Source organism: Pongo pygmaeus, chromosome 10 (genome assembly GCF_028885625.2).
Source record: "Pongo pygmaeus isolate AG05252 chromosome 10, NHGRI_mPonPyg2-v2.0_pri, whole genome shotgun sequence".
Classification (NCBI taxonomy): Eukaryota; Metazoa; Chordata; class Mammalia; order Primates; family Hominidae; genus Pongo; species Pongo pygmaeus.
This window is the reverse complement of record NC_072383.2, coordinates 22,157,901-22,170,895: the sequence shown is the minus strand read 5'-3', so window position 1 is coordinate 22,170,895 and position 12,995 is coordinate 22,157,901. Positions and strand designations below refer to the sequence as shown.

The 12,995-nt window shown below is 44.4% G+C and overlaps 1 protein-coding gene across 1 annotated transcript in view; it reads right to left on the bottom strand.

Annotated features, from left to right (window-relative positions):
- LOC134740360 (bMERB domain-containing protein 1-like) overlaps positions 1-12,995 on the bottom strand; it is a 34,971-nt gene that overhangs the window by 14,176 nt on the left and 7,800 nt on the right. The window contains exon 2 of the mRNA XM_063672504.1: positions 6,314-6,387. Within this exon, the coding sequence (XP_063528574.1) occupies positions 6,314-6,386 (73 nt within the window). The 5' untranslated portion in view covers position 6,387. The remainder of the gene's footprint in view (positions 1-6,313; positions 6,388-12,995) is intronic.

Genomic DNA, 12,995 nt, shown 5'->3' with positions numbered 1-12,995 from the left:
ACTGAAATTTACCCCTGCCTTTAAAAACCCGCACTGAAATCGCCACTGCAAAATTATAACAGACAGTGAAAGAGATCCAACCTAATCAACTCCATCTTGCTTCTAACCTCCAAGCTGTCCTTGTTCATTACTGAGCATAGGCTGAACTAACTTTGGGAGGAACTTAGTTTATCATTTAAAACAAAGATGATAACAGCCTTTTCCCAAAACAAACTCCCTTCTTGCCTGGGAATTAGACTGCATTTGTAGGTGATATGGTTAGGCTTTGTGTCCCCACCCAAAACTCATCTTGAATTATAATCCCCATCATCCCCACGTGTCAAAGGAGAGACCAGATGGAGGTGACTGAATCACGTGGGCAGTTTCCCCATGCTGTTCTCGTGATAGCGAGTGAGTTCCCATGAGATCTGATGGTTTTATAAGGGTTGGGCAGTTCCTCCTGCGTTCATTCTCCTTCCTGTCACCTTGTGAAGAAAGTGCCTTGCTTCTCCTTCACCTTCCACCATGATTGTAAGTTTCCTGAGGCTTCCCCAGCTATGCCGAACTGTGAGTCAATGAAACCTCTTTCCTTTATACCCAGTCTCGGGCAGTTCTTGACAGCAGTGTGAAAATGGACTTAACAAATTAACCACAAGATTAGGAATTATGATTTAGGAATCACGCAGCTGGAGGCTACAAGATGCTGACCCTCCCCAAATTACTCTTGAGGATAACACCACTATTGTAAAACCCAAGATCAGTGCTTGAGATATTTTGCAGACCCTGCACTTGATGGGTCAGTGGGCACCACCCAGACTGATAAAGTGGCTCATCTGATCTTGTGGCCACAACCCAGGAACTGACTCAGTGCAAGAGGACAGCTTCGGCTCCCTGTGATTTCATCTCCGACCCAACCAATCAGCACTCCATACTCGCTGCCCCCCCACCCCCCCCATCCACCAAATCATCTTTAAAAACTCTGATCCTGGAATGCTCAGGGACACTGATTTGAGTAATAAAACTCCAGTCTCCCTCACAGCTGGCTCTGCATGAATTACTCTTTCTCTATTGTAATTCCCCAGTCTTGATAAATTGGCTTTGTCTAGGCAGAGGACAAGGTGAACCTGTTGGACAGTACATTACCTATAAGCCAATTGAGGAGGTCAGGCTTGGAGCATTAGCTTCCCAGTCCTCCTTGCTTGGAGCCTTGCAAATAAACTTCTTCCTTTTTACCACTGCAAAACCTCTGGGGAGACAGCTGGTCTTACTGTGCCAGGTGAGCAGATCCTAGTTGTATTAGTCCATTTTCACGTTGCTGATAAAAACATACCCGAAACTGGTTAATTTGTAAAGAAAAAGAGGTTTAATGGACTCACAGTTCCACGTGGCTGGGGAGGCCTCACAATCATGGCAGAAGGCAAAAGGCACATCTTACTTGGCAGCAGGCAGCACAGAAAATGAGAACCAAGCAAAAGGGGAAACCCCTTATAAAACCATCAGCTTTCATGAGACTTATTCACTACCATGAGAACAATATGGGGGAAACTGTCTGCCATGATTCAATCATCTCCCACCAGGTCCCTCCCACAACACATGGGGATTATAGGAGCTACAATTCAAGATAAGATTTGGGTAGGAACACAACCAAAGCATATCACTAGTTGAGTTCTATTACAATGCCAGAGTCCAAAGCCAACAATGCTAGATCAATTGCATTGGGGTTTCTAGTGGGTGGTGAATAGACTTTGGTAGTTTTCCTTCATTCCTTTGTTGTTTTATGTTTGACATTTAACTTTTTTTGGTAACAGCTTTATTGCAATATGATTCACATACCATGCAGTTCATCTATTCCAAGTGTATTTGCAGAGTTGTGCAACCATCACTACAATCCATTTTAGAACATTTTAATCACCCCTAAAAGAAACTCCATACCCACTAGCTGTCACTCTCTTTCAATTAGGAGAGTCTATTCACTCATTTATCTTTAGGACCTGCACAGTGCTGGGCACCTAGTAAATACTCACGAAAGCTAGAGGATTCAGTTCTACTGTCATTGCGCACACTACCCTTACAACAAGACTGTGTCGAAGACCCCTACCCCTTGCCTTTGTTATTTATGGGATATTCACAACAACCATGCGGGGTAGTATTATTGGCCTCATTTTCCCAAGGAATTCAAGGCTCAGAGAAATTAAGTCGTGAACTTTCACGAAGTTCACCTGCCTGCTAAGGCTGAATTCAAACCCAGATTGCTGCACCCTAATTACTAAAGTAGTAGTTCTTATGTGGGGGCTGTAAGCTGCAAGGTGTCTGAGAAGGTCTCAATCAATCTGGAGGTTTATTTTGCCAAAGTCGAGGAGGCGCCTGGGAAAAAGAGACACAGGCAGCAGTAGGATCCCTGGCCTGTGCTTTTTCCTGCAGAGGATCTTAAGGACTTCAATATTTAAAGGGGACAGAGAGGGCAGGAAGGGGAGGATTGCATTCTCTGGCCCTCAGTGAATCTGCATTTTACATAGGATAAAGGAAACGTGGAGTAGAGGAGGAAGTCAAATGTGCATTTGTCTCCGGGTGGGCAGAGGGAGGATGATTTATAGTCTTGTCTTTGTCCCCTACCTGTGAGGATAAGCTGTTAATTTACATTGACAGGGTGAGGGAGGCCCCTGGGAAGATAGGTGGCCTTTTATCTTGCAGCTATCTGTTTAGGAAAAAAAGAAAGGCAGTTTTGGCTGGGCGCAGTGGCTCACACCTGTAATCCTAGCACTTCGGGAGGCTGAGGTGGGTGGATCATGAGGTCAGGAGATCGAGACCATCCTGGCTAACACGGTGAAACCCCGTCTCTACTAAAAATACAAAAAATTAGCCGGGCATGGTGGCAGGTGCCTACAGGCTCCCAGCTACTCAGGAGGCTGAGGGAGGAGACTGGCATGAACCCGGGAGGCAGAGCTTGCTGTGAGCAGAGATCGCGCCACTGCACTCCAGCCTGGGGGACAGAGCGAGATTCCGTCTCAAAAAAAAAAAAAAAAAGTAGGTTTTTTGTATGACTCATAGTTCCCAAGCTTAACTTTTCCTTTTGGTATAGTGAATTTGGGGTCCTGGGACTTTATTTTCCTTTCACAGGGCAATGTTCCACGCCCCCCTGACCTCACTTGGGGTACATTCAGCAACATCTGTACATCTGTAGACATTTTTGGTTGTCACTGTCAGAAGGGTTTGAACTACAGCGACACCATCTGGAATAGGGGCTGCATAAAATAAGGCTGAGACCTACTGGGCTGCATGCCCAGGAGGTTAGGCATTCTAAGTCACAAGATGAGATGGGAGGTCGGCACAGGATACAGGTCACAAAGACCTTCCTGATAAAACAGCATCAGTAAAGAAGCCTGCCAAAACCCACCAAAGCCAAGATGGCGATGAAAGTGACCTCTGGTCGTCCTCACTACTCATTATATGCTAATTATAATGTATTAGCATGATAAGAGGCATGCCCATCAGTGCCATGACAGTTTACAAATGTCATGGCAACATCAGGAAGTTACCCTATATGGTCTAAAAAGGGGAGGAACTCTCAGTTGTGGGAATTGCCCACTCCTTTCCCAGAAAACTCTTGAATAATCTACCCCTTGTTTAGCATATAATCAAGAAATAGCTATAAGTACAATCAATCGAGGAGCCCAAGCTGCTACTCTGCCTACTGAGTAGCCATCCTTTTATTCCTTTGCTTTCTTAATAAACTTGCTTTCACTTTATGGACTCGCCCTAAATTCTTTCTTGCTCTTGGTCCAATAACTTTGGGGTCTGGATCAGGATCCCTTTCTGGTAACATCACTATTGCAAGGTAGCGGGGAGGTAGGTTGTGCTAATGGCCTACAGTGGGTAGAGGCCAGGGATGAAACTCAACATCCCACAAGACACAACACAGAGCCCTGTACCCCCAACAAAAAATGATCAACCCCAGAGGAAGATATTGACATTTGTCAACCCCAAATATCAATAGTTGAAGGTTGGGAAATGCTGCTCTAAGGCTCATCATGCTGCACTTGTAGCTCAGTAATAACTGCCACTTATGGGCACCCATTGTGTGCTGGGCCCAGTCTCTTTCTGCTAACTTGGGGGCTCCTTGAGAGTGGAGAGCCTTTCTCTGTTCATCACTGCAAGCCCGGCTCCTAGGTTCAGGGCTTGCTGCAGAACAGCCTCTTGGGACATAGTTATTGAATGGACAGCATGGCAAAAACATTCAAGTCAAGGGTAATGGTGGGTGCTTATCTGGCCTATTTGAAAACACCTTTGCAAAAATGATAACAGTGAGAAAATTAGGACAGTGAGAGGGATCTGATCTAACCAACCCCCATCTTGCCTTTAACCTCCAAACTGCCCTTAATCATTCCCAGGTTTAGGCCACGCTAGCTTTGGGAGACATTTAGTTTATAGTTTAAATGATTATAACCTTTCCCACCAACTAAACTGCCTTTTTAAAGCTAATAAAAGGTCCCCATGTTAGAAGGATGGGAAGAGGTTGAATTCTGCTAAGGCAGAGACATAAATGACTACAGTCATTATTCCAGAGGTCACAAGATTCGCAACTTCCCCAATTACTCCTGCAGATAACATCACTATTGCAGAACCTAAGATCAGCCTTTTGAGATATCTTTTTAGGTTTTGTATTTCTGATGAATGATGATCCATGTGGACCTGCCACCCAGAAGTGGACTTAGCACCCCTGAGAACCATTTTTCACACACCTATGATTGCATCCCCAACCAATCAGCAGCATCCACTCGGATATAGTTTGGCTGTGTGTCCCCACCCAAATCTCATATTGAAATGTAATCCCCAGTGTTGGAGGCGTGGCCTGATAAGCGGTGATTGGATCATGATGGAGGTTTCTCATGATGGTTTAGCACCATCCTCCTTGGTACTGTCTTTGTGATAGTGAGTTCTCAAGAGATTTAGTCATTTAAAAGTGTGTGGCACCTCCCTCCTCACTCTCTTGCTCCTGCTCTGGGCACATGACATGTCTGCTCCCTTGTCTCCCACCATGATTATAAGTTTCCTGAGGCCTTCCAGCAGCTGAGCAGACACCAGCATCATGCTTCTGGTACAGCCTGCAGAACTGTGAGCCAATTAAACTTATTTTCTTTATAAATTACTCAGGTATTTCTTTCTTTCTTTTTTTTGAGTTGGAGTCTCGCTCTGTCACCCAGGCTGAAATGTAGTGGTGAGATCTCACCTCACTGCAACATCCACCTCCTGGGTTCCAGCAATTCTCCCCCCTCAGCCTCCTGAGTAGCTGGAATTACAGGCACCCGCCACTACCCCTGGCTAATTTTCATATTTTTAGTAGAGATGGGGTTTCACCATGATTGCCAGGCTGTTCTCAAACTCCTGACCTCAAGTGATCTGCCCCCTCAGCCTCCCAAAGTGCTGGGATTACAGGCATGAGCCACCATGCCTGGCCTGCGACTAGTATTTTGATAAGGGTAAGCCCCCCACAGAGGGCAACTAACCCAGCCTGATGGGCAGGGGAAAATTTTTTGGAGAAGATGCCAAATAAGTCAGGCATTAATAACTACCAAATCTGGGGCGACTTCAAAGTTAGAGTCTGTACACACTTCATCTGTTTCCAAGTAGGATAATAATGGTCATAATTGCTAATATTTACTGGACTCTTGAGGCCAAATATCAAGCTAAGCACTTAGTTTGCATCATCTCATTGACTTTTATGACATTTAATTTAATTTAGTTATATATTTTTTGAGACAGTGTCTCGCTGTGTTGCCCGGGCTGGAGTGCAATGGCACAATCTCAGCTCACTGCAACCTCCACCTCCCGAGCTCAAGTGATTCTCCTGCCTCAGCCTGCTGGTTAGCTGGGATTATAGGCGCCCGCCACCACATCCGGCAAATTTTTGTATTTTTAGTAGAGATGGGGTTTTCTCATGTTGGCCAGGCTGGCCTCAAACTCCTGACCTCAAGTGAGCCACCCACCTCAGCCTCCCAAAGTGCTGGGATTACAGGCATTAGCCACCGTGCCCAGCCTCTTTATGATATTTATACTCAATGAATTAGGCCCTCTTACTATTACTACCCAGTTTTCAGAGGAGGAGAAATTGAGTCTCAGAGAAGTACAGTGACTTGTCCAAGGACAAGAAGGTGACCAGAATTCACTAGGACTTGAACCCAGGTCTGCCTGACTCGAAGCTGTGTTTGACACATGCAGTCAGGGAGCACTGCATTGCAAGAATGAGGCTCTGTCTTCCAGACCCAGGCGTACAGATGGGCCAGGCTGGGGGCCCCCAAGCACCTGCTTAGCACAAGGTGAAGTTGCAAATGGTTACCTGGGATGGCGACCAAGTTCTGCAGCTCCTGCTTCAAGTCCATGATGTCCTTGCAGAGCTGGATGTCATCCATCCTGGGGAAACAGGACACCACCAACAGCAGGTTACATCAGCAGAGCATTACACCCTGAGCATCATCCGGTTAACACAAAGAAGCTGTTAAAGGTGGGTTATCTTTTGAAGAGGCCATACACGCTCATTGTAGAGGTTTTCCCTCAAAAGGAAAAAGCCAAACACTGCTCAATTATCCCACCACCTAGAAATGATCAATTACTATTTTTTGTTTGTTTGTTTGTCACAGAGTCTCACTCTGTTGCCCAGGCTGGAGTGCAATGGCATGATCTTGGCTCACCGCAACCTCCGCCTTCTGGGTTCAAGCGATTCTCCTGCCTCAGCCTCCCAAGTAGCTGGGATTATAGGTGCCTGCCACCATGCCCAGCTAATATTTTTTGTATTTTTAGTAGTATTTTTAGTAGAGACGGGGTTTCACCATGTTGGCCAGGCTGGTCTTGAACTCCTGGCCTCAAGTGATCTGCGCACCTCAGCCTCCCAAAGTGCTGGGATTATAGGCCTGAGCCGTGGTGCCTGGCCATCAGTCACTGTTAATAACACCTCGACAGACCTCCTTCCAGTCTTCATGTGCCTGACTTTGGTTTGCTTATATGAGTGGGTTCATATGGCATATTCAGTTTTGTTTTTCAGCTAAAGTTTACATTTTTTAAACATTACAGAAATTCATAACATAGAGGAAAGTCTCCTTCTGTCCTTCAGAGAGAATCATTGTCAACAATTTAGTATGTATTCCTCTGGATTTTTTAAAACATTATTTTTATTCTGAAAATGTTTAATTTTTTTTTTTTATTTTTGGAGATAGAGTGTCGCTCTGTTGCCCAGGATGGAGTGTAGTGGCGTGATCATAGTTTACTGCAGACTTGAACTCCTGGGCTCAAGAGATCTTCCCACCTCTGCACAACCCCTCCCAACCCCAGCCCCTACGGAGCAGCTGGGACTACAGACTAATTTTTAAACAGTTTTTTGTAGAGACAGGGACCTCACTATGTTGCCCGGCTGGTCTTGGATTCCTGGCTTCAAGCAATCCTCCCACCTCAGCCTCTCAAAGTGCTGGGATATAGGTATGAGCCACTGCACCCAGTCTCCTCCAGATTTTGAAAAAAATGCATATGCTTATAATATCATATATGACACCATTGTTATTGTACAAAAATTTTTTGCAATTTGTTTTTCAATTTAATAATCTTTAATAGTCTTGATCATCTTTCCATATCGGTATATGCAAATCTCCACGTTTTTAGTGGCTGCATAGTATACCATTATATTGATATACAGTCATCTATTTTATTTTTATTTTTTCAATTTATTTTTATTTTTATTTTTTTTAGACAGAGTTTCACTGTATCACCCAGGCTGGAGTGCAGTGGTGTGATCTTGGCTCACTGCAACCTCCACCTCCCAGGTTCAAGTGATTCTCTGGCTTCAGCCTCTAGAGTAGCTAGTAGCTGGGATTACAGGCATGAGCTACTGCACTCGGCTGATAATACAGTGATCTATTTAACTTTAATTTATTTAACTATTCCCCTATTCATAGACATCTGGGTTGTTTCCTAACACATTTCTAGGATAGATTCCTAGAAATGCAATTGCTGGGTCTAGTGACATGAACACTTACATTGTAGTAGGAATTTCCAAATTGCCCTTCAGAGAGATCGTGCGTGACATTACCAACAGTGTGGCTGTGGGGGACAGTGGTTGCTGGCTCCTGTCGTCTCAGTAATTGGGTTGCTTTTGCAACCCAGTTTTGCATTACACATTATAATTTTGCATTACACATTATGGTTTTGTGTGTATGCTACAAAAATTAACTCATCTTGCTGTAAACAATATTTGTAATGGCTGTCTGCAATTTCACAAATGAGATTCATCAGGATTGTGCTAATTACACCCTCATCTTGATTACTAAGGCTGGCTTTTCAGGTTTGAGCAATTTTGGCCACTGCAGGATGAACATCAGTTCCTCTAAGGCTTTTTCTCCATGCTGGATTATTTGGGGTTTAGATTCTCAGAAGTGGAACCACTAGCTGCTCCTGACAACTATCCTAGGAAAAGCCAGAGGACAGAAATTATATTTTCATTTTGCTCATGCGGAAACAGGTAAAGAGGCTCAACTGAGTACACACAGCTCATGGAGTAGGACCAAAACTAGAAATCGACCCTTCAGAGTCTGAGTCCACTGATCTTTCTGCCTCATTCCTCAGCATCTCCATCAAGGGCTGGGGCTGCTGACTCCTTTCAGCAGTGCCATCTGTAGACCGGCATGGGGCCCTGTCTTAGTCTGTTAAGTGTTGCTATCAAGGAATGCCTGTGGCTGAGTACTTTTTTTTTTTTTTGCATGAAGGAATATAAAACTATTTATTAACCACTTTTCACCAGTATTTACAATAAAGTAAACAATATACAGTTGGATAACATTCTGATTACTACAAAGTTGTTCTTCCTGGCTTTTGCTGAACCAGTAAAGCAAACTGAAGATTGAGCCTACATGTAAGGAATGAGTTGGAGTAAAGAAAAAACATGCAGGTCAATAGGTTAGATTACAAAAGGTTGTTCACACATTTATGGCAGCAGGTCCTAAACTGCCAACATCTCTAACCGTCTGATTAGGTTTCTATGAGTCAAGTCTTATATAATCCATTTATCATGACCTTTTAGTCAACGTAGCCACAGGGATTTCAATATTTTGTTAAGGAATGGCCCAGTAGGGAAATTTTTTAATGTTCATTTAACTTAGTTTTGTTTAGCTAGTTAAAACACACTAGCATTTGTCTAGTTTCCTCATCCGGATGAGGAAACCTGCTGTGATGGCAGTGATAAAATTTTTCCTTTCAGGAATTTTGCAAATAAACTAATTATAGATGCTTTAAAATTATCCAACTTAAATTGTCCTATTTAGAATTACTTATTTCACTTGAAATGTATGGCTTCAGGAAAATTTTCAATTTAACTTGAAGTGATTATCTCTTATTTTGCTTGGAATAATGGCATCTCAGAAATATGGGTTTACCTGTGACTTTTTTGTTTGGGTGAATGCTTAAAAACAAAAAAAAAAATTTACATATGCATTTTATGGATACACACACACAAAAAAACATGTAAAAAATCTAAAATGGTCCTTAGGCTTATGAGAACACAAGTTTTGATTGAGTAATGACTATGGACATTTCCCCCAACATTTAGAAAAATGGTTCTTTAATGAAGAGGAAATAATATCTTTATAAAGCCAAGAGGTTTATTTGGCTCATGATTCTGCTGGCTGGAAGATGGGACATCTGACATGGGCCTCAGGCTGGCTACACTCATAGAAGGTGAAAGGGAGCTCATGTGTGCAGAAGTCACAGGGCAAGAGGGGAAGCAAGAGAGACGGAGAGGTGCCAGGGTTTTTTTTTTTAACAACCAGCTGTCCAGGAACTAAAAGAGTGAGAACTCACTCACCCCCACCTCCCAGGAAGAGCTTAATCTGTTCATGGGGGATCCACCACAGTGACTCAAACACCTCCTACGGGGCCCTATGATGTAGTTTGGATCTGTGTCCCCACCCAAATCTCATGTCGAATTGTAATCCCCAGTTGGAGGAAGGGCCTGGAGGGAGGTGATTGGATCATGGGGACAGACATCTCCCTTGCTGTTCTCCTGATAGTGATTGAGTTCTCATGAGATCTGGCTGTTTAAGTGTGTGTAGCACCTCCCTCTTTGCTCTCTTGCTCCTTCTCCAGCCATATAAGACTTCCCTGCTTCCCCTTCGCCTTCCACCATGATTGTAAGTTTCCTGAGGCCTCGCCAGCCACGCTTCCTGTACAGCCAGTGGAACTGCGAGTCAATTAAACTTCTTTTCTGTATAAATTACCCGATCTCAGGTAGTTTAAAAATTTTTTTTTCTGGCTGGGCACGATGGCTCACGCCTGTAATCCCAGCACTTTGGGAGGCCGAGGCGGGTGGATCACAAGGTCAGGAGATCGAGACCATCCGGTCTAACACGGTGAAACCCCGTCTCTACTAAAAATACAAAAAATCAGCCAGGCGTGGTGGCAGTTGCCTGTAGTCCCAGCTACTAGGGAGGCTGAGGCAGGAGAATGGCGTGAACCCAGGAGGCGGAGGTTGCAGTGAGCCAAGATCGCGCCACTGCACTCCAGCCTGGGTGACAGAGCGAGACTCTGTCTCAAAAAAAAAAAAAACAAAAAAACAAAAACAAAAATTTTTTTTCTTTATAATAGAGATAGAGTTATACCGTGTTGCCCAAGCTTGTTTCCAACTCCTTGGCTCAAGCGATCCACCCACTTCAGCCTCCCAAAGTGCTGGGATTACAGGTGTGAGCCACCGCACCTGGCCTCAGGTAGTTCTTTATAGAAATGTGAGAACAGACTAATTTCAGCATGAGACTTGGAGGAGACAAACATAAAAATCACAGCAGGGCCCCTTGCCTTTTGCCACTCAAGAACAACTCATGCTGTCCATTCTAATGCCAGCATCCCAGTTTCAGGACAAGAGGCAGGAATGCTTTGCTTCAGCCTGCATCTCTTGTTGCCAGAGGCATGCCAAGCATTTTTCAAGCCCTGCCCTGGAATGTCCTAGCAGGTGACAGCTGCCTCAAATGAGCGTGGACTTGCCGGGAGGGGACAGACTGTTCCCGTGGGTTTCTATCAGCGATCGTTCAACTGGAGAGACTCCAAGTGCTTTTGCAGAGATCAGGCTACATCAGGGCAATCTTGGTCCCCAGGAACATTTGGCAATGCCTGGAGACATATTTGGTTATTATAATTGTGTGTGTGTTGGGGAGGGGTGTGGTTGCTACTGGCATCTAGTGGGTAGAGACCAGGGACACTGCTAAACATCCTACTGTGCACAGAACAACTCCCACAACAGACAGTGGGCCAGCCACCATGTCAATCACACTGAAGTTGAGGAATCTTGGATTCTAACCACAGAACTATCAAATTATTGATAATTTTTGAGAGGTAAGAGAGGAGAAGATGGAGAAAGGACAAAAGGAGAGACAGGCAGTGATTAGGAGGCAGAGTTTTGGCACCAAACAACTCTGGCTCAAAGGGCCATGGTACAGTAACTTCCTTTTCTGTCTCACCTAACTTATTTTTAATTATTTATTTATCTATTTTTTTTTTTTTTTGAAAAAGAGTTTTGCTCTTGTTGCCCAGGCTGGGGTGCAATGGCGCGATCTTGGCTCATTGCAGCCTCTACCTCCTGGGTTCAAGTGATTCTCCTACCTAAGCCTTCCAAGTAGCGAGATTACAGGCATGCACCACCAGGCCCAGCTAATTTTTTTTTTTGGACGAGATTTCACCATGTTGATCAGGCTGGTCTCAAATTCCTGACCTCAGGCAATCCACCTGCCTCAGCCTCCCAAAGCGCTGGGATGATAGGCGTGAGCCACCGCACCTAGCCGTCATGTTTTAAATAGGAATGATGGCAGTACTATTTGCTGGGATTATTATGCACGTTAAGCATTGAGCACAGTGCCTGGGACCTACACGGTCAAATGCCCAGTAAATGCTGTCTACTATTGTTATGTTTTTTAGAGACAGGGTCTGGCTCTATCACTCAGGCTGGAGTTCAGCAGTGCAATCATAGCTCACTGCAGCTTCGAACTCCAGGGGTAAAAGGATTTGCCTGCCTCAGCCTTCCAAGTAGCTAGGACTTTAGGCATATGCCCCTACACTCAGCTAATTTTTAAATTTTTTGTAGAGACAGAATCTTACTATGTTGGCCAAGATGGTCTAGAACTCTTAGCCTCAAGCGATCCTCCCATCTCAGCCTCCCAAAGCACTGGGATTACAGGCGTGAGCCACCACGCTGGCCTTTTTTTTTTTTTTTTTTTTTTTTTAGAGAAAGCCCTTAAGAGAAAGTTCGCTTGGGCAGGCTTCTGGGAAGGATAATTAGGGCCTTTGGTTCTCCCCCGTCCTGGTCCTAAGCTCCTACAGCCACTCACGTGAGGATGGTGAAACCGAACGCTAACCTGATTAAGTCCACCAAACTTAACTTGCCTTGCTTGCTTTTAACCACTTACTTATAGCTGGTCTTAAAACTTATATAGCTAAAAGTCAAGCAGCCAAATGATATATACCTAACCCCCTCACTGGCTTCCTTACATATGTCACTATATGTTATTATGGTACATATATGTCATATGTCACATATGTCACTACGACACATATGTGACTATGGTAGTGGTTGCTTAAAGTTGTTTTTCAGGACTATGGGGGCAGCTCTTGACCAGTTCGAACCCGTTGAGATCAATGACCCTTCAACTGAACCTGTGCAAATGCTGGAGAAGTGACCTTTTGGCGTCAGAGGGCCCAAAACTCCCTGAGATCATGCTAATGCTGCCATTTTCTAAACATGCATCCTATGAAGATCCAGGAAGCTTGGCTATGTGTGTGCGGATTGCTAATGATCTCACTTTTCCTTGCCTCCTATCACCTTTCCCCACACTTTAGACCACCCTGCTCCTTTATTCCATAAAGATCCCTAAATTCCATATTCAGGGAGGCAAGTATGAGACCTTTTCTCCTGCCTCCTTGCTTGGCTGCATTGGTGTGAATAAATTCTTTTCTTTTGCCAAATCCATCATAACAGTGATTGGCTTACCACGCAT